We start from the raw sequence: 22,578 nt of genomic DNA on the forward strand, positions 1-22,578 counted from the left end.
TGGGTGGCCGGGTCGCGCCAGCTCTGCCTCCCTCAGCGCCTTATCAGCGTTTTCTAAGTCATTTAAGAGTACCTTCTGCACTCCCGCATGCTTCCCTATGCAGATCCCTCTGACTACCACCTTAAAGGCATCCCATTCCATCGCCCTCGTTGCAGCCATTCCAGCGTTCTCCGCAAAGTAATGCGTAATCCCTTCCTCTATCGGGTCTTTCAGCGTCTCAGGTCGTAACCCCCAAGTAGGGACGCAAGGCACGAGACCCCAGGCATCCACTGCATGGCAACCAATAATGGGTTGTGGTCCGATAGCGTTCTGGTCAGGTATTCGGACCGCAAATGGTGCCACCACTACGGAGCACAGCATTGCATCCAGTTGGACGTGAAGCTCGTGCATGCCCGAAAAATAGGAGGAGTCACGGCCCTGCGGGTGGTGTGCCCTCCAGATGTCAATCAGCCCCCACTGCGTCTGCCAATCTAGTCTCTCTTTGGTTAAACGGTGTATCGTGGAGTCGGCCAGAGGTGGGTGCGATCTTTCCAGGGCGACATCCGTCACAGAGTTAAAATCCCCACCCATCACTAACGGACTTGCGAGATAGTGCGCCAGAGATCCCGACAGTCCCGCCAGGAATTTTAGCTGGACGATATTGGGCGCGTACACACTACAGAAGGCCACTTCTTTTCCTCTTAATTTACCTTCAATGGCCACAAACCTGCCTTCGGGGTCGACCGTCTGCTTAGTCAGCTCAAAAGGGACTCCCGCCCAAATCCATATCAGCGCGCCTCTGGCATATGCCGAATACGTGGTGTTATACACTTGGCTCCTCCACCTACGCTGCAGCGCTATCCCTTCAGCCTTTGTCAAGTGTGTCTCCTGGAGCATTGCAATGTGTATTCCTCTCCTAACCAGGTAGGCGTGTATTTTGTGCCACCGTGTCATGGTGTGTAACCCTCTCACATTCCAGGTTAAGCATCTCAGATTAGTAGAATCACCCATTCTCCCACAATTGCCTGCACATCACTCCCAACTCGTCCCCAATCAACTTCCACCCATCTATGCCAGTGACAATCCACCCCTGCAAACTGCCCGAATTTCCCTTAACTCCCTCCCTCCCCCCAAGAACAGGACCTAGCAACAACCATCTAGTCCCCGTCCAAACTAGTGTAACTTGCAATACAACTCTACGCCCGTCAGTAGTCACCGCAGGCATGCCTTAAGGGCAATGAGGGGGTGCCGGCAGCCAACCGGTGGGCACCTATTCCAAGTATTCTCTCCGAACTATTGAGCCCTCGATCTTTATGCTTCCCCAGACCCCCCACCCCCAACCCCCCCGCCGCCAGCCAAATAACCAACTTCCCTTAGCAAGTCTTGTCTGGAAGTCCACCGGGGTTCTGAACCACCGCCAGTCGGTTTTGTGAATTTGCCTGGACGTCGTCCAGCATGCCCTCCGCAGTCTCTGTCGTGACCTTCGGCAATCGTACACTATTCGTTTCAGAGCGTCCGGAGTCTGACTGGGAATTATCCTTCTTCGAGTCCGTGCTGCTGAATGACGGCGCCCGCTGCGTAGTTGATATCGTGGTCATGGAAGTCAGTGCATCTCGCCGTTCCGCTGCCGTCTGGGATGCAGAGGGCCTCCTCGTCCTCCGCTGCCTGCTGCGTAGCCGCCTCGATTTCCTCTGTGGCAAGCTTTCAGCCATAATTCGTGGCCCCTGCTCGCCTCCATCTTTTCCAGCCCCGTAAAGCTCCAGCCAGGTCCCGGCGTCATCCGGGGTATCGAAAAAGAAAGTTTTGTCGTCCACTATGACCCTCAGTTTGGCCGGGAACAGGAGCGAATACTTTAGTTCCTCCGTCCGCAACTCCCTTTTTATAGCTCGGAAAGAAGTCCGGCGGCGCTGCGTTTCGTAAGTATAGTCAGGGAAGATGTTGACCTTACTGTTTTCCACCTGGTACGGACCATCCGCCCTTGACTTCTGGAGGATCAAGTCCCGATCCCTGAAGTGTAACAGCCTAGCCACCACGGGCCTCTGAGGTCTACCTTGCTGGGGCGGCTGAGCCGGTACTCTGTGCGCTCTGTGCGCTCGCTCCAATGTGTAGAAGGTTGACAATCCCTTTGGCGCCACCACTGTCTTGAGCCAGGATTGAACTATGAACCATGTCCGACCCTTCAATTTTTTCGGGCAGGCCAACTACCCATATGTTGTTTCGGCGGTTGCGGCCTTCAGCATCCTCAGCGTGCTTTTCTAGGGTGACCATTCGTTCCAGTACGTTGGCCAGTGTTACCCCAAGTTTCTGTTGTAGTGGTTCCATGGTCTTGATCTTGTCCTCCACCTCCACCACTCTATCTGATAGTTTGCCATGGTCGGCCCTGAGCAAGCCCAGCCCCTTAGCCACCTGTGCTATGTCCTGCTGGAGCGCTGTGCAGGTATCAGTTATCGCCATTAGAATTTTATCGAGCTGTTGTTGCAGATGAGGGTCCCGCGCCTGCTTGGGCTCCCCCCGCTCCTGTCTGTCCGGCATTTCTTCTTCCGCAGGTATCTGACTCCCACCCTTAGGCCCTTTTGGTTTCCCCATCAGCGATCATCGGCGGGAGGTTCCTGCCTCCCTCTTCCGTTGGTGTGAGTTCACCAGGAGAATGCCCCAGGGGATGGTCTCAAGCCTTCTGATCTCCCACACCGACCGTACCCCGGCTGTCTGGCGAGTCTGCGGCGGGCGATCTCGCCCCTCGGGTGTCATGCGGACTCAACGGTGGCCGATCCCGCACATCGGGTTTCGTGGGAAGATGACTCGGCCCCTTTAGCGGCAGCCCCCTCTGGGACCTAGTAACCGCACTTCGTGTCCTTTGCCGCTGAGAACTCCATTCCACACTATCACACCCGATTGACCATGGATGTCTGGTTTCGCATCCCCTTCTCCTCGCCATACAACATGAGCCGGGCTTCTCCCATCAGTCCCGCACTCAGGAAGGTGTTTCCTTCGCCGTTCCTCTTGGGCAGCTTCCAGCTAGGAAAGTAGCGCAGTTGTAGCCCTGTCCCCGCGGTCAACGTGTCTGGCCTTGCCCAGGGGATCCTCTCCACTCTCCCACCCAGCAGCGTTCTGATCTGCTGTCACTTCGCCGCCTCTCGCTGTGTTCCGCCTTGTATGGGGTCTTTGCAACTCCCCTGCGGGTATTAAGAGGCCTAGCGGCTGTGCTCCTCACTCTTCGCCGCCTGGTAGTTGTCCCTCACTCGATTCGCTCCAACCCCCGATGACAGACTTAGGCCTCAGGTCTCCCAGGTCCGATCCCAGCCCGCAGCCGAGGTCACGTACTCCCGCAATTAGAGTCTCTTGTGCAGGTGCGCAGCGAGGCCAGGGCAATGCTCCTCCAGCTCCACCACTCTGCCCCAGGCCTTCGCAGGAGCCGCCACTCAGCTCAGTGTAAGCCGCCACCGTCCAGGACCCATCCGTCCCCGCTTCGGGCCTGGTACCTCCGTCCGACAAGGAGGCCCCCTCCAGGTACAGTCGCCAGCGTTTGCCCCTTCAGCAGAGGCTCCGCCCGTCCTGCGCCACTTTCTCGCGGAAATCTGTGGAGCTGTGGGGGTCCGCCGCAGGCCCCGTCTCCGTTCTCAGCTCCAGGCGCGTTAGTCAGTCCCGATGCGGTCCCTGGGATACGCTTCCTATCACTGCAGCTGTAGTACCGTCGGCTACTTCAGGCGCATCCACCCGCCAACCTCGCGCCTCAGAGCACAAGTCTCTCCGGTCCCGGAGCTGCGCACCACCGCCACGGCGGGTGCCCCGTTCTCTTCCAGCTACCTCAGCACTAGCTCGGAGGGGAGGTCCGGGCAGCTAACACGGCTGCCATCTTCGTTCTGTCCCCACGTAGCTGCACCTCCTCTCCCCCCACGGCTGGGAGTTCTCCGGTCCTCGCCACCGACTCCTGCAGCAGTGCCAGGGCTCCACCACTTCTCAACTTGAGTCCGACTCACGGAGCAGGGGAGCTCTGATCTCGCTGCTCAGATGCCATTTTGGTGCTTGCGCTCGGGCACCCGGCCAGTCCTCTGTCGCGCCCCAGCAGGACTCCCAGAGCGCCGCCACTCACTGACTAGCGGCCCATGGGGTGGTCGCCCCTTCTCTGGGCGACTTGCTTGAGCTGGGGGGTCCTGGTTGCCGGATTACAGGATTAATTGCAGCTCAGTCTCGGAGCCCTCAAATCAAGCAGCCACCATTGCCGGCTGCTAGCCACGCCCCCCATGGTTATGAGTCATGACAGAAATTACAGTACACATGAGAATTATTAGTACATAAAAACCATGCTAAAAATTATTTGTGATATAAAGTGCAAATAGTTACTATATTAACAAAAAATAATCCAATATAATTGGAACTGTGGGAGGTCTGGTAGGCTGTTCTAAGATGCAACTTCAATTAGACCATGAAAGAATTATCTGTCTGAAGACATATTTCATATAATTCAGAGACAGCATCCATGGACTGGACATCATATCTACAAGAGAGCAAGAAAGGTTTGTATATGTCACAATATGTGTCTAAAAATTATATGTATATATATACATGAACATATTCACCAATCTACTGTATTAGTAAAAGTTAAATAGAAGATGCAGGTTAAAATATGTACAACCCCTGTGGATGGAAACAAGGATACAGATGGCCGACCTTAAAATGCTGCATTGGGACATAGAGGACATACATTATTTAAAAACGAATGCATTACACTACAAATGTCTTATAAAAAGTTGTGTAGGTCTTCTGTATTATTAAGACCATTCGGGGCCTTGCTGTCGAATTCCAAGATGTATGTTGACTCTAGCTGCCTAAAAAGTTTTTCTCTGTTTCCACCTCTATGCAGAGGGGGAACGGCATCAATAACAAAATAATTGAGACACTTCAGATCATTGGTATGTGTCTTTTTAAAATGTTGTGCCACCGAATAGCTAGAGTCACTGTTGACAATGGCCCGAAGGTGCTGTAAAATACAGGCATGTGCCTGCAATTTCCTGCTCCCAATGTATGAGAGACCACATGTGCAGGTTAAAACATATATTGCAAATTCAGTGCAACATGTAAAGTGTCCTGTAATTGGTCTCTCATTAGGGCTGAACGGAACTTTATATTTTGTTTTGTTCACCCCAAATTTGCAGGCTCTACACGTAAAACATTTAAAAACCCCATTCCTGGGTTTGAGCCAAGTCCTCTTGTCCATCTTACAGACACTGTCTGATTTAAGATCCATTCTTATTGATTTAGCCTTTCTGAAGGCCATGGCCGGCCTGTTGGCTATGATGGGGGCCAGCAAACCATCTGTTTGTAAAATTGGCTGTTTTTTATTCATAATCCCCCTGATCTGTTTATGCTGTTTATTAAAGGTTGTGATAAATCTGGGGGCTGATTGGACCATAGGTGTGCTGCAGGATGCAGATAACGTCTCTTTAGAACTATTGTTTGCATTTAATGGAGACTCACGAGACCTAGTTTTCACCTTAATTTCTGCCACATTGAGGACTTTCTCACTGTACCCTCTCTTTTTAAATCTATCAATCAGGTCAGCCGACCATTTCTCACATTCCTCAGTTTTACTGCAAATTCTCTTTACCCTGAGTAGTTCACCGTAAGGGATGTTGTTTATGACGTGTTTGGGGTGGCTACTGGTCGCATGGAGGGTTGTACTGCCCGCTGTTATTTTCCTATGCAGTGTAGTCTGAATGGTGTTACCCTCAATATAGACTGTGGTATCAAGGAACTCTACACTAGATTCACTGATTTGCGATGTGAATTTTAGATTCAAAACATTGGGCCCGATTCACAGAATGAACTTAAGACTAAATCCTAAACTTACTTCTATTTGGTATTCACAGAATGCACTTACTTTCGGGATTCACAAAGTGAACTTACTACTTTCGGGATTCACAAAGTGAACTTACTACTTTCGGTATTCACAGAATAGATTTAAGACTACTAACTTTACGTCCGCACTCGGGCCGTAAATTCCGGCCCGGAGGCGGAGTTTCCGGCTTGGGGCGGAGCTTCCGGGCCGGAGGCGGAGCTTGCGGCTTGGAGGCAGAGCTTCCGGCCCAGAGATGGAGATTTCAGCCATGGCTAAATACCCATTTCCGAGTCGGAAGCTCTGCCTCCAAGCCACAAGCTCCGCCTCCGTGCCGTAAGCTCCGCCCCCAAGCTGGAAACTCCGCCTCCGGGCCGGAATTTACGGCCCGAGTGCGGATGTAAAGTTAGTAGTCTTAAATCTATTCTGTGAATACCGAAAGTTGTAAGTTCATTCTGTGAATCCCGAAAGTAGTAAGTTCACTTTGTGAATCCCGAAAGTAGTAAGTGCATTCTGTGAATACCAAATAGTAGTAAGTTTAGGATTTAGTCTTAAGTTCATTCTGTGAATCGGGCCCATTGTCATTAAGTACATTGATGAATTCCTGTGCACTTGCAATATTTCCATCCCAAATTATAAAACACATCATCAATATATCTGTACCATTTGATCACATTGGTATTAAAAATTACACCATGCATGCCCCTGAGAACCTGCTCCTCCCACAAGCTAACATGCATAGCTTGGGGAGAAGCAGGAACCTATAGCCACTCATCGTTTCTGTAAAAATAGCTCTTTACCAAAATTGAAATAATTGTTAAAAAGAGACACCATTTGATCAGTTCTAAAAGCATCAGATTATGGGGATACAAATTCAACGGTCTTGTCTCCAAAAAATGTTTTGCCGCTGTAATGTCAATTTGATGGTCTATGCTGGTATACAGCGCTTCAATGTCTAATGTAATCAAAAGCTGCCCTTGTTTCCATTTTGTAACTTTCAGTTTATTCAGAAAGTCCCCAGTGTCTTTTAAGTACGAAGGAAGACCTTGTACTAAGGGTTGAAGGTAGAAGTCCACATATCTGCTAATGTTCTCACTGACCCCCCCTATAGCCGAAAAAATTGGTCGACCCGGAGTGTTTTTGACTTGTTTATGAATCTTCGGAATAAGGTACAAATATGGAGTAATTGGGAAAAACAGATATTCCTGATTAGATATTAGCCCTTGCCTCTTATAATCCAAAAGGGATTTCTTTAGGGACTCCTTAGCTTTTTTTTAAAATCCGACATACTTGCCATTTGATAGCATGACAAATCATTTAATTGTCTTTTGGCTTCCATCACATATTCCTTTCGTGGCCAAATCACAATATTACCCCTCCGAAATATCCCATGCATCAATGCCGATTTGAAATACCAACACATTCATCCAAAACATTGAGCAGGTCCTTCCCAAACCTACGTCCTGATGATGAGCCTGTCTAAATTGTATGCTTAGGGTTGAAACGTTGGCATAGCACATTAACAGTGTACATTTTTTATTTGATTCTGGAGCATTTCACTTTGTTTTAGAGTGTGTACCGTCCACGTCTGACTCTAGTGGTCAGCCATTTGATTTTTGTCAATGTGTATCTTGTTTTGACATGGTTTTTGTAACATTTATTCTTGTGGGAGAGGCCAGGCCCTCATCTTTATAACTAACATTAGCAAAAAGCATGATCTGAATAGTAGCAGGTTGTAATCTGACCTATTTCATGAATATTAATGAGATAGGTCGTAAATTGCTACTCACCCTTACTATTGGAGGCCATCACAGAAATGGCGACCTTCTGGGGCCAGCAGATCACAATGTCTGTGGTTGCTTTTAAATATACCAAAGACTTGTGTTTGAATACAGCGTGTTTTTCTTAAAGGAAATGGGCTGTGTTTGGGAGGAAAAATGGTTTTATTTATTTTATTTTATTTTATATTTACGGGAGGCACCCCTTCCCTTTTGCAAATACGTTACCATTTCCTATGTGTTGTGGGTAAAATATCAATCTGATTGCTAACCATTGATTTGGAAGGGATGTCTACAAAATACTTCTTCCAGATACCAAATTGATATCCATTCAGAATTCCAGTTTAAGAGATGGACAAACTTTTCGGACTCCTAAAAGGGTATTATTACACAAAAAATAATTTTAACAGTTGCAAACACCAAATTGGAGTGCGTGCGACCGTTACATTTCTCAGTACATCTGGCCCTGAGTCTTGATTGTTTTACTTGCTGATTATTTGTCCAGGTCATGGATCTCATAACAGCATTCGGATAATTTTTCCTTTTTGCTAAGGAAAAAAAAGTAACTTTCTGTCAAAAATTGATTTCAATTAATCATCCTCTTCAGTCATTTTCCAATGCAGTAGAATGTTGGCTTTAGTTCCGTTGTGTTGATGAGAATTTCATTACATGAAGTAATGGAGACGCCTCATGTTTGTTCCGTTATTATAATAATCATTCCTGTTTCTACAAAGGCTAAACACCCTTTGTTAATAATACTTCATCAGAGTAGCCTCTTTCTCTAAACGTATTTTTCACTAGCAATCATTCTCTGTGAAAATGTTCCAAATCTGTGATGATGAATTTAAGTCTGAGCATTTGACTAAACAATGGATGGTTTTTAATATATTTTCGCTAGAAGCAAGAAATATGAAGTAAATTACTACTGTTAGTAGTTTTTTTTAAGCACACAAAAGGTGATGTTGTGAGGAGTGCTTGAAATAAGTCTAACCACTGGCAATCACTCGGGCTAGCAATCCAGCCCATAATGCATTGCCCACTATGCCACACAAGATGTTGCTCAGCCATATGCAAATCAGTCTTGGTCTTGCTCCAATAGGAATGGTCCAGACTGAACTAACAGATCAAGTCCACGCTGAACCAGAATACAACCAACTCAAGACCGGTTTCTGCCTGATTGGGTCTCTCCAGCTGGGTGTAGCTTCGTTCCTGTGGCACAGTGAGTAATTACACAAACTAGGGTGAAACAGGCCTTGGGTTGCTCTGGTGAATGTGGTCTGGCAAATAATGAAGCATGACATCGGGGTGGTGTGTGAGGCCATGCCTTTCTATTTTGGGTTAATCTCCTTGGTCCGATTCGTACTGTGAGACATAACATGGACCTGAGGGTTCACAGAAGATGGGAAATTCTGTGAGCGACACTCAATCTAGTCTCCTGTGACTGGTCACGTTTTCCTTTGGTGTTCTTAGTGCACAGATAGGAAGAACATAAATTTTAACAGTCCCTCTTTTCCTCTCGTTTCCCTGGATTACTCTCCATTGTTTTACATAGTACCCAATAACCAGTTGATGCCAGTCTCACATACTTCAAACTGGACTCATCACCCAAATGTTCACTGACCTTAACAAAACGAATGCTTCTTCCTTAGTAGCTTCCTTCAATGTGGCTTTAGGGTTGCAACCAAGATTTTATAGAGCTTATAATTGTTGTAGAGCCATATTCATATTTCTTTTAAATTGTTCATACTTTATTTGTGGAAGATCTTTAAGACGTAACTTCATAAAAAATATATTACCTTATTTAAGCAGATAATAGGTTTAGGTGATTTAAGACAGATTTTCTCTCATTCCCTTCCTGGATGATTCAAAGTCTGTGATTGTTGTCAAAAAGAATTGCTATAATTTAAATGTTCAAATCAATTAAAAAAATTCTACTTGTGTTCCCAACCATGTTGTGGAAGACTTATGGAGGGTGGTAGCAGTAAATACATGTTGGAGCAGGCGCTTGTGGACCACCCATGCCACTTTTCGGGTGATCTGGAAAGAGACACTGAGGCTCTGCAGCTGTGGCTGACCGAAAGGTTGGACGATCTTGCCCCAAGGGCAGCCCCCCGGTCCACGGCTGTACGGCAATCTGCACCGTGGTTCACGGAGGCGCTGCGTGTGGCTCGCAGCCAATGTAAGGTGGCCGAGCGGGCCTGGCGCCTTATGTACGACGGGGAGGCCAAACTTGCCTATAGGGCGGCTGTGAAGGCCTATCACCGGGACATCTTGGGAGCTAAGAAGGAATATCTGGCTAGGAGGATTGAGGCGTCTGCGAACTCCTGCAAGGAGATCTTCACCATTGTGAAGGAGTTCACGACCCCCAGCTCCCACTCGCCCCCGCTAGTATCATCGGATGCGTGGGCATGCGATCTCGCTAGCTTTTTTACCGACAAGATCAAGGCGATTCAGGCCTCCTTCGTGGAGAGATCGGAGGAGGGATGCCGCGGCCCCGGGGCGGGACGTGGTCCACCGTGCACGCCTGTTGCTGTGCTGTCAGACTTTCCAGCTGTCTCCAGCGATGCGTCCAGGGTGCTGCTGGCCAATCTTAAATCAGGCTCGCCACTTGACTCCTGCCCTGCCAAATTCTTGGCCGGGATGGCGGCAGTGGTGAACCCCTTGGTCAACCCCATCCTCAATGCCTCCCTGAGGGAGGGGAGTGTTCCTCGCACCTGGAAAAGGGCGATGGTGATCCCCCTCCTGAAAAAGCCGGGTCTTGACGCCGAGGTTCTGGCCAATTATAGGCCAATTTCACTCCTCCCGGCTCTAGCCAAGATCACAGAAAAACATGTCCATGGTGTCCTGTCGAGCTTTTTGGAAGCTAACAATCTGCTCCATCCATCCCAATCCGGATTCCGTCCTAACCTAAGTACGGAAACGGCTTTGTTGGAGGTCTCTGAGATCATCAGGGAGACGTTGGATGTTGGCGGCAAGGCCATGTTGGTCATGTTAGACCTGTCGGCGGCTTTCGACACCGTCCCCCACGAGGCGCTTCTTGCCAGGCTTTATGACATCGGCCTTAGGGGGACGGTGCTCAAATGGTTCACATCCTTTCTTGAGGGCCGCCGCCAGACGATCTGGGTTTCCCAGAGCTCTGCCGAGATGCCGCCACTGGGAGTCGGGGTTCCACAGGGCTCTGTGTTGAGCCCCACACTGTTTAACATCTTCATGTCCCCTTTGGCGGCCGCGGTGGAGGCACATGGGGCCCAGATCGTGTCCTACCCCGACGATACGCAACTCCTCTTCACATGCGGTAAAGACCAGGTGTTTGATGGAGAGAGTATTCGGGGCTGCCTGGGAATGGTCTTCGACTGGTTCCAGCGGAACAGTTTGAAGGCCAATTCGAGTAAGTCGGAGGTCTTATTCTTCGGCTGTGCCACCGATCCTGAGTGGCGGGAATGGTGGCCGTCTGATATGTGTCCTCCTGTACAGTCATCATTGGTTGCCAAAAACCTGGGAGTCAAGCTGGACAATCAGCTTTCGTTGAGAACGCATGTTCTCGGTCTGGCTGGCACCTGCTATGGAATTTTGAAAATGCTCCGCAAGTTCCTACCACTGCTGTCTGTGGAGCATAGGCGGATTACTGTGCAGGTTCTCATTGGATCAAGGCTGGATTACGCCAATGCCCTCTTCCTTGGCCTTCCTGATTATCTGGTCCAGCGCCTGCAGGTGGCGCAGAACTCTGCCCCCGGGCAATTTTCGGCCTGCACAGGCGAGCTCGAGCTTCCGGGTTGCTACAGACGCTCCATTGGCTGCCTATCCGGAAGCGGATCATGTTCAAATCCCTGACGCTGATGCACAAAGCATTGTTTGGCTCAGGTGCCGGATATCTGCAGCGGAGATTGGCCTTCTACCGTCCAGCCCGCTCCCTGCGGTCTGAATCCCTCTTTATTGCTGTGGTTCCGCGTGTGAGGAAGGCCCGCGCTGGGGGGCGCTCTTTCAGCTGAAGGCTCCCCAGCTGTGGAATTCGCTTCCGCTGACGCTACGCAGCACCGCCAATCTGTTTCACTTCAGGAAGAGCCTGAAGACCTGGCTTTTTAATCTTTGGCCTTTTCTGTTTTCCTCTTCTTTTCTGGTGTTTGTTTATGCCCTGTTGTGTTATTCTACTTTGAGCTGCATGTGGAAAGCGCCGGGACACTCTTTTTGAGTAGCCGTGCGCTATATAAACGCATTATAACATAACATAACATACTTGATGAGGGGAAGCAACGCGAGTAAGGTAAGGGGTAGGGAAGCAGCAAAAATGTACAGCCGGAAGAGAGGAAAATATTGGGAAAGTGAAATGAAGGGAGGTGCGGGGAGAAGGGAGAGAGCAACAAACAGAGGGCAGCGACATGGAGAAGGGAGGGGAAATAAGCACCACGCACAAGAAGTAGTACGAGGCGGGAAGAAGAAATAGTACCCCAATCACCGCGTGACCAGGACAAGCACTAATTAAGTTGAATCAATCTGTGCTTGGTCGATGCTCCACTGAAAGGAAAGAAAGTGACGCTTGGCACGTGCTGGCCTATTAGGAAATAATAAAGCAAAACAGGGGTCCCTCAAGGTGGAAGTGTGAACCTCTACTTTCAAGGAGAGAATACCGTTGACCATCAAGAGGTTGGCTCCATTTCTCAATAAGGCAGTTTTATTTCAATTTCTTAAACAATAGAAAAAAATTATTGCAATTTTTTAATTAAATCCATTTGCAAGTAAGAAGGTGATCCCAAATGCACAATGACGCAATGCGAGTGTAATTAGTGAGTATAAAGTGCATTGGTGCAATACAATCTAGGTACATAAAATAGTGACTGATCCAGGATGCACAAGTGGTGGATACACACTCTGACAGAGTGAAAAGCTCCAGAATCAAATAAAAACATAGGGGCATATTATCAAGGATGGGCGATACACTATCGCCGCTTTTATCGGCAGGAAGCCACCGATAAAGCGGCGATAATGGGCTCGATAATATGCTCTACGGAATTCCAATCGAAGCCCATGTTAGATGTCTTCACATCTAACATGGGCTTCGATTGGTATTCCATAGAGCATATTATCAGTTTCCTGCCGATAAAAGCGGCGATAATGTATCGCCCGTCCTTGATAATATGGCCCATAGTACACTATTATTGTGTCATGTCAACATTTTGACCCTAAGCATACAATTCAGACAGGTTCATCATCAGGAGGTAGATTTGGAAAGCACCTGTCCAATATATAGGATGAATGCAGAGATATTTCAAAGCACTACTAACGCATGGGATGCTGCAGAGGGGCACTGGCACATGGGATGGCTCAGAAGTTGCTGGGAGTAGAGCGAAATCTAAGTTGTGTGGTCCCCAGTTAGAACATGTATGCAACAGTGTGGGATTCCAGGTCGAAGCCGTGCAGAATACCGTAGATAGCCCTACACGGTTAGGTTTCTCAACAAGAGAAAATGGGAAACAGGCATCCTCTGGCAAGTAGGGAAAACAGTCATTGCAACGAGGTCATAACCACGCATGACCATTACCATGCATCCTTGACAACAATTATGCCTTTTTCAAACATGTACGTTACTGGGGGGTTTCAGGGAGTTTAGGGCTCAGTGCCGGGAAAAGGGCAGATTTAGGGATCCGAGCCAGGCACGGGCTGCGGCAGGGGCGGTTTTAGGGCTCATGGCAAGGAAAAGGGGCTGTTTTATGGTTCAGGGTGGGCAGGCAGCTTTAGGGCTCAGGACTAGGTGAAGGATATTAGGGTTCAGCGTTCCTCACACCCCTGCCACACGGTAATTTTCATCAGAGCTGAAACTGTATGGTGGGTCCCTCCAGATTTAAAAAAGACTGCACAATTATTTAATCACTTTTAGTGTGGCTTCAGTTAATTTTCTCCTTAAATAATTCAGTTGAAACACAGAAGCACACATTCGTTCACAGTTTCTATTTACCTCTTTGACCAGGTCACATGAGCTCTCATGTAATATTCGTTCACTCGCTAAGGGAGTGCAAAGGACCCATGGCTACTCCTTATTTAATTAACAGCACTGTGTCCAAAGACAGAGCCATACTTGCGAAACAAAGACTGCACTTACATGGCAAACAACATTCCAGTACTGTGATTTTGCAATCCATGATAGGACTGCTCGAGTAATGGATTACAACGAAACAACAAGAAAGACAAAGAACAGGGGCGTCGAACAGACAAAAGTGTGTCAGCGACCCCCAACTGCATGCATACCATTATCAAGCATATGTCTGTACCCCCCATGCAAAAATATTCACTCGCATATGTTTTTACCAACCATGACTTTAAAACAAAATTTACGTGGTAAAGGCATGCGTTGTAACGCCATACACATACACGTGGTAAAAATGTTTGTTGTAAATGCATGCATGATAATGACACGTGTTGTACTGACGAAAAAGTAAAGGCATGCGCAGTAATTGCACGCGTTGTTCCGTCATACAACCTCAAGTAGTTACCCCAAAGCGCTGTGCTGGATCGTCCCTGACTGTGGAACCTCAAATGAGGGCAAAGATAAATCAAACCATCTAGGGAGAATGTGGTCACTTGAAATGAATTAAGCAAAGATTCCTCCAGCTACAACAATCGCTTGACTGCCACAGCACAGGAGTCAGATGTGTGTGCCTGAGCGCTTAACTTCATTCACTTAAAATGATAAATTCAGCAGTCAACCGATCGTTGTGGTAAGAAGAATCTTTGCTCCATTTATTTTAACTGGCCACATACTCCCTCGATGGTGTGATTTATCTTTTCCCTCATTTGAGGTTCCACAATCAGAGACATTGCAGCACAGCGCTTTGAGGCAACTACTTCCCACAGGTTACCTGTTTCCCATTTTCTCTCATTGAAAAACCTAATACGGAGGGTTATCTATTACATACTGCACAGCTCTGATCCGGAATCCTACACTGTTGCATACATTGTCTAACTGGGGACCACACAACAGAGATTGGACACTACTCCCAGCCTGAGCCATCTCATGTACAGGTACACCTCTGAAGCATCCCATGCATCAGTAGCAGTTTGAAATACCTCCAAATTTATCCTATAGATTGGGCAGGTGCGTCCCAAACTTAGGTTCTGATGAAGACCATATAAAAATTGTATGCTTAGGGTCGAAACCGCTGACATGACATAATAATAGTGTACTGTTTTTATTTGATTCTGGAGCATCTCACTCTTTGTCAGAGTGTTTACCAACCACTTGTGCATCCTGTATCAGTCACTATTTTATGTACATAGATTGTATTGCACAAATGCACTTTGCTCTTACTTATTTCACTAGCACTGCGTCGTTTGGGAACACCTTCTTACTAACAAATTGATTTAAATATAAAATTGACATTTTTTTTCTATTTTACTGAGAAATTGAACCAATCTCTTGATGGTCAAATTTACTCTCTCCCAGGACGTAGAGGTTCACGCTTCCGCCTTGACGGACCACTGTTTTGATTTATTACTTGATTACCCAGGTCCCAGGACTACTGGGTTGACTCTTTTCTTGTACAGCCAATAAGGAGTGGAGTGGAGAAGTGTGGCTCACTGGATAGAGCGGCAGAATCTGAAGCAGAGATCAGGCCCGGGACCAAGGTTCAAGTCCCGACGCGGCAGGGTCTTGGGCACAATGTCCGCGGACTCGATAATTCTCGCCTCGGCACCTACTCTAATCATGGGTCCCACGCTGCAACTCTGGGCAATAGCTTGCTTAATCTCCACAACGGCCCCTACAACACTGGGATGCCTGGCTTCACCTTGGGGGTGCCCAGGAGGGAGAGCCAGGAAGGGTTCCACAGTGTTATACAGCGCCGGGACGCCCCGTTGGGGCAGCTGTGCACTTTACAAAATGCACTACATTTACATTTACATAAGGAGTCAGCAAAGAAGTGTGCCAATGAAGCAACAAATGGTATGCAAATGGTAGGGTCCAAGCCTTTATTGTAAACAATACATCTCGCAAGTGAAATGCATGCAGCACATGTGCTGTCGCAGTTTCAACCTAGAGAGGAGATATCATCTTACACCCTAGCAGACGAAAAAAAATCACTTTAACAAACGTTGGCACTTGAGATAACATGAGCAGCCTTTAGACCATAATATGTTCTTGTACAAAATATTATATAGAGATGACTGTGAGATTGGTGAACCACAGGTGGATTGAACATTATTAGAATATATGCGTAAAGATATGTCCTGCCAAAACGCATTTCTTGGAGGCACAACATGATTTGAAGCAGATTTGTCTTATAATCCTGCAAACTAAACAACGGTGGAGATCATGGGAAACTGATCACACACAACAATGTCTGCTGGATTGAGCTATTAAAAGTGATAAGACCTAATGGCTTCGAAAGATCTCAGGGCCAGATGTACGAACACATTTTCCTATAGACACAGAATGGGTAAAACTGTTTGATACATCTTGCCCTTAGTGCATTATTACGACTTTGGCAGTCCTCCAGCGGGCCGTCACTCCAGCGCCCTGCAGGAGGACCGCCAAAGCCGTACCTACACCCTCAGCAGTATTACAAGTATAATCCGCTTCCGGTGGTGGCAAGGCGGCGCTGCAACAGCGGCGGTAAGGATCATTGGAGAGCCTTACATGCAGACTGCCACTGTGACAGCGCCGTTTGCAAGCTCCTGCATGGTGCGGCACTTGGGTGCATAAATACAGTGGGGCATAACATGTGCCCCCCTGATTACACCCCCCGGCCCTGGAGTGACAGCGGGCCCTGTTAAGGCTCCCTTTGTTGCCTTTCGCCACACTTTTCATGGCGGTCTCACCGCCATGAAAAGGCTAGTGGTGAGCCAACTCAAAACATGCGCAGCTGTGCCGGCTGCGGCACTGCCAGCATATTTTTCCCAGGGAAAGACTGCCAGTCCAGTGGTATCCTTGATCCTGGCAGTGTTGGCGGTCTCGTGGAGGTCTGACCACCACAGCTGTAATTCTGCGGGCGGTTCGGCAGTGCTGCAGTTGTCGGACTGTAATAAGTTGCCGTAGTTGTAATAAGGCCCTTAGTCTTATCTTATGTTACTTAGATGACTTATGGGGTGTGGAATTTAATAAAATATATCTACTTGTCCATGGGGCAGGTTGTTTCATAAATCTACGTGTCCTGTAACAAAATCTAATTGTCCCTTTGTGCCATGTAATGTGGCAACGTGGCAACATAAGGGAATTCATAGTATTCAAACCCTACTATGAAAGGAGCCCTGGCATCATCAGAGAGGCTATTTCAGAGCGCTTAGATAATGAGATTACTGTCATACCGTTGCCACATTACATGGCACAAAAGGGACAATTAGATTTTGTCACAGGACAAGTAAATTTATGAAGCAACGTGCGTGCCCATGGACAAGTAAATATTTTATTAAACAATAGGTTGTGTTTTCATACAAAAAAATGTTGTCTCATAAATTGAATTTTTTTAATGTTTTAATGAAATATTGTGAATATTTACGTGAAATGTGATATATTGCATATGTTTTTAACATTAAATGTGTTAAGAAGGTTTTCTGAAATTTTAATTGGTGAAATAAGAAAAACTCCCTTTTTTTATATACAGAACAAAAAGAGTTTAAACGTCATATCTTAGTGTTGGTGTTATATATATACAAAATGTTTTTTCCTATTAAGACTTTCTGTATGTATGGAATGCAGTAGTATTGAGAAAGAAATTGTCAGTCCAGGGATTTTCTTTGACTTTGGATATTTTATTAAATTCCACACCCTGACCCTGTACCTCTGAGACCCCACCGTTAGTCTCAATCTGATCCTGAGAGAGTTTATCTGGTTCGGTCTTCTCTCTGGGATGAAACTGATCTGGAGCAAGTCGCAGATTTTCCCACTCACCCCTAATACTCCTAGATTTACTCCTGATTATCCGCTAAGTTGGTGTGAAAACGAAATCAAACACCTGGGAGTTGTCATAACTAGGAGCCCTGAAGAGACGATTAGATCTAATTATGGGGCTGCGATAGACCGATGGATCACCCTTCCATTCTCCCTGCCGGGCAGAGTGGTCTTGATGAAAATAAATATCCTCCCCAAATTGCTCTACCTATTTCTTAATACACCCTATCACCCAGGGCGCAATTCTTTTTAACACAATTCGATCATTGCTCACCTAGCTGGCCTGGGGCGTGAGGCAACCCTGATTGAACTGGAAACTTATGACGCAGCCATTCTCCAGGGGCAGCTTTCAAGCTCCGGACATGGAATTATACTATCTCAGTGCCCAGGCTCATTATGCTGTATACTGGTTCCACCCACCGCTCTTCATGCCACATCTGGCCATAGAGCAAGGCTACCTGTCACCCACACCACTTGCGTCCTTGCTAGGGTCGAAAGTCCCAGGCGAGAAAGTAATGCACCATACAGTCTCCTGCATCAATGGTGCTTGGCTACACTTGACAAAGGCAATGGATAAGGCTCTGCCCTATTCCCCACTAGTACCATTGCCATACCTCCCATATTCCCCAGTCACACAGGAAGTGGGGTGCCGGGACATGCTGTGCAAGAGGGGGGCTGCACACATGGGGCGACCTCTACCACGGGGGAAGGTTTAAAGACCAAAAGGAGCTACTGACAGGGGACAGGGTCACTCCCCTGGAGGTTTTCTTTTACATAAGGCTCAAACATGAAATGAGCCAATACATCGAGTTTTCCGCATGAGCCTACACCATTGGAGGTCCTACACACTACATTAAGGATGTCGGCCTCTCACATGCTGTGTCTCTCATCTATCATGGGGCACTGCTGGAAAGGCCACCGGTGCCATCAGGTGCCAGATGCACATGGGATCGTGACCTGGAATCCCTCTTAACAGATGCACAATGGGATTACTGGTACGTGTGGACCCCAGAAATCACAGCTAGCAGTAGACTGTGCATAATTCACTTTGAGATTTTACATAGAACTTACTACATGCCCACACTGCTGGGTAAATACAAACTGCAGGAAGATGACCGATGTATGCTCTGTCAACAAGAGGAGGCTGACTTCGTGCATTTGGCGTGGTCCTGCACGCAAGTCCAGGTTGACTGGCGGAAGGCCCTAGCTGAAATGACTACACTACCCTTACGTCTATCCCCCTTGCTTGCGCTGCTGGGACACACAGCGGACATTCCTAAGGTGCACAGTGATGGCCCTGTTCCTGGCCAAGCGGAGGGTGGCTTGCAGATGGGGAAGAGGTAGAGCCTCCAAATGTAGACTGGTTACATGACTTAGTCTATAGTAAAGACCAAATAACAACCTATGCAGAGCTGCTACCGATTACATCCCGCCCTAAAGATATTTGGGGACCACTAATATCATACCTTCAGGAACACAGCGAGGATGCTCAGGGTGCTACATCGCTGGGCAGGGGGGGGGGGGACACATGTAGTATAGCACAGTAGATTGTTGTAATAAATGTATATTGTGAACGTCATGCAGAGCTGAGCAGCAATTAGACCAAGAGGGTCTTCTGTCTCGCTCTCCTTTTCTCTTTTTTCTGACTGTACAATGACCTAATGGTATTCCATGGTTAGGCCGAATGCCGGGAGGGGGAGGTCAGGCTAGGCCAAAGACCTGTGCAATTAAATGTAAATTAAGATGGACTGCATACGTGAGCACTAATGCATACAATTTTTATCGGATGGATTTAAATACCATGTGAAGAACGCTATAAGGTGATACTATGATCTTTATGACGTTTGTCTGAAAATGATTAATAACGTTTTTCTTTTAATTGATTATAGGTAAATATGTAAGAAGTCACAAAGACTATTAAGTTGGATTACAAACTGGGTACTCTTTGCTATGATCTTTTCACTGAATAATTGAACCTTTTCAATTTGTGTAAATGTACGCATCATGGCATGATGTCAATCTCTGACTCACCATTGCATAATGGTAACCCTAGCATAAGGTTCACCCTGGCGCAATGGCAGTATTTTGTGGTATAGTGTAGGCATCCAGGTGCAATGATGGTGTGGCGGTATTCTGGTATTTTTGCCTTTTTGGGGGCATTCTCTACACAATTATGTTAATTCTTGGCATAATATTAGCATCCTTGGCTACCACAACTGCTACAATGCTTGCCTCTTATGATGGCTGTGATTGATAACATAGTTTTGGCATGCATGGCATGACGAAGCCCACCTTGACATAATGCAAGCTCTGACTTGAAGGTGGTAATTCCTGGCATACTCTGCACAAACACTGTATAATGATGCAAAGTCTTGAATGTAAATAATTTTCAAAACATTAAAATTCAAGCAGGCTGAGGAAATGAACCTGCGCAAATGGGTGTTTAGCCTATCCTCCCTCCAAAGCCAAGCACATATACGCGCTTGCCAATGCCATGTTTTGGAGGCATACATCGTTGGACATGGTGAACGCTACTGCATTTGTAAAGGTTTCTCTTTGTGCACAGGTGACCATTTTAAGGCACATCAACTACACATGTGTAGATTTTTTGTAAAACTGTACATGAATTATTTGGAGGCCGATAGGACAATTATTCATCCAACACTTTCATACTATGGGTGCAAATAGCTTGAGAGTCAGGTAGTCTAGTGCCTAACCGCTGAATTATTTGCCATAGACTCTGGTTTCTTCATGGACATGATACAACCCATGTTTGGCAAGGGCCCCGCTGAGGACAAGGCCTGCAACAACAGACTGAATGTCAACAAGTAATAAACACAGCTCTACTTACATCAACGATAGCCCAAAGCAGTGTGAACACAAAGCAAGATGGAGCCCTTATAAAGAGGATACCAGTATTCGACCAGGGACAACATCTCATCTTAAAGGTGAAGGCAGCATTTTTTTCATCATTGGTATGGATCTGTTTTCAGATCATAGAGTGACGCTGGCCTCACTGCAACCACAGAGGGGCACAGCAGCAGTGCCGGGCACTTGCACGCACACATCTCAGCCTTGTACAGGCAGGCTTGCTTAGGTCCACTCTCGCAAAGATGACTTCAGTGAAAGGAGATCTCATTAGGGCCAGTGGTTAGGGGGTTGTGAAAAAACTAGACTCAAGGTAAAAGGAACATAAGTAACAAGTTTCTCATTGCAAAACATGTCACATGTGCACTGCAGCCTGTGCAATCCTACCCCCTCTAGCTATTTTAACATTTTCTTAATGTGCGGTTTGCACCTCTATCTCCTCAGCAGAGAGTTGATATATGTTCCCTTTTAGTGCACCCAGCCCTGCTATTTTCTTTTTATTAATGTATTTTCATTATTATTTTTGTGACCAAAACAGCCAACAATACAGGCACGTCAACAGATTCAGATACAATATGCATAAAAACCATTGTTTTCATATGTAGACATGATGACCAGCATCAGACATCATTATGCTCAAACAATGAAAGTGCGCAGGGATGAAGATAATAACATAAAAATTAATTCATCCAGTAAGAGAGACATCGAGCCTGGACTATGACTGAGCTCCATATTTTGTCTGGGTATTTTCTTACGCGTGACTCTACATGTCCGAAAGAAACCCGAACAGTTCATGTCCAAAATCACGCTTTCTTTGGCGGGTGAACACTGATGAAAAAAAAAATCACAATCTAAAATTCATTGTGTTTTTGAGTTCCTGGACAGAACTAGAGCAAACAAGATCATAAGTGCAGGACCACTTAATAACGCAATGAGAGTGCTTGTGCATGAAATGCAGGCTTCTCGAGAGGAATGTAAAGATGCTGTGTGGGTAATGATGCTGTGCGTGTGACGGTGATGCTGTGAGCTCTGCTGCTGACGCCTCTTTGCTGACGTAATGAGTAGTGGTAATGTGGCAAATGGAGGGCAAAGTTCTCATAGGGCAAGTGATACTAAGTGCTAACGCAGGTATGTATACACGTGCTGGTCTGCCAGGGTACCTGCAGGGAGCGCTGCTGACAGGCCTTTACTTACTGTAGGCGTCACTCTTCTCCCGGGCTCCGTCCACCCTGCCGTCGGGGTTGATCCGGAGAAAGAAGCCCCCGTTCTTGCAGTACAGCCTCTTGGGCTCTTTGAATCCGCCGGGTGTGAAGGAGCCGCTATTCCCGTCCTCGGGGAGCGCAGGGAGGCTGGTGATGCTCCCGGCAGCCATGCCCTCCAAAAGACGACCCTCCTCACCCCCACCAAGACAGAGTGGAGCCGAGACACCAGAACTGAAGGTCCCTGCCAGCAGCCGCTTTTACCTCGGGTTTCTTTCCTCTCAGCTACTTCTCGCAGCGAGAAGGACGGTAACTGGTGCCAAACATTAGGAGGTCCCCTGGACCCGAGCAGGATGCCTTCCCGGTGAATTCTGTGCACTTCCCTCCACTACCCCCGTCTCACTACGGAGCATCTTCACAAAAACTTCTCCCTCCTCTTCATTCCCGAAGGCTCTCCTCCGGCCCTTTCCGACAAGCACTTCGCCACGGTGACCTCTAGACTGCCGAGCGCTGGAGTGTAAACACAGCGGCACACGTGGGCAACGAGCACCCCGAGTCTGCTGCGCCACCGGCCGAGCCGCCTCGAACTCTCTCTGGTGCTGACTGAGAGCGGCCCCACGAAACGCGCCCCTCTGTCCGCCCGCGCTGCTGGCTCGCGGCCTGCAGGGGGAGTGCGTGTGCCGCCAGTTTCTATTTCTTCCACCTCTGTGGTCCAAGTGACGGCGTTGTGATAATTAATTTACCTCAAAATATAAATCTGCTGGAGAGTCATATTTTTTAAAACGAAAGGAGTTAAGCGCAATCTCTGGTTAAAATATATACTTAAAGCTTTGGGATAACAGTACTTATTTTCCTGTGGATCCATCTGAGGATGAAATAGTCACGTCTTCAACCGGTGAGATATTGGCACAAGCGCAACGCCTATGGTCAGACGGTAGCTCATGTTTATTTTCTGAGGAAGGAGCAGAAAAAAAAGAAAATAGGAGTAATCCTGGCTGGTACATAGCGCATCGTTTAGTGCTAAGCGTTTTTACCGCTGTATCA

At 47.3% G+C, this 22,578-nt stretch overlaps 1 protein-coding gene across 1 annotated transcript in view; it reads right to left on the reverse strand.

Moving 5' to 3' along the window:
* Positions 1-22,184, reverse strand: part of FGF2 (fibroblast growth factor 2) — a 407,026-nt gene extending 384,842 nt beyond the window's left edge. The window contains exon 1 of the mRNA XM_086962190.1: positions 21,530-22,184. Within this exon, the coding sequence (XP_086818316.1) occupies positions 21,530-21,707 (178 nt within the window). The 5' untranslated portion in view covers positions 21,708-22,184. The remainder of the gene's footprint in view (positions 1-21,529) is intronic.
* Between the last annotated feature and the right edge of the window lie 394 nt (positions 22,185-22,578).

This window comes from Lissotriton vulgaris, chromosome 3_1 (genome assembly GCF_964263255.1).
Source record: "Lissotriton vulgaris chromosome 3_1, aLisVul1.2, whole genome shotgun sequence".
In the NCBI taxonomy this organism is placed as follows: domain Eukaryota; kingdom Metazoa; phylum Chordata; class Amphibia; order Caudata; family Salamandridae; genus Lissotriton; species Lissotriton vulgaris.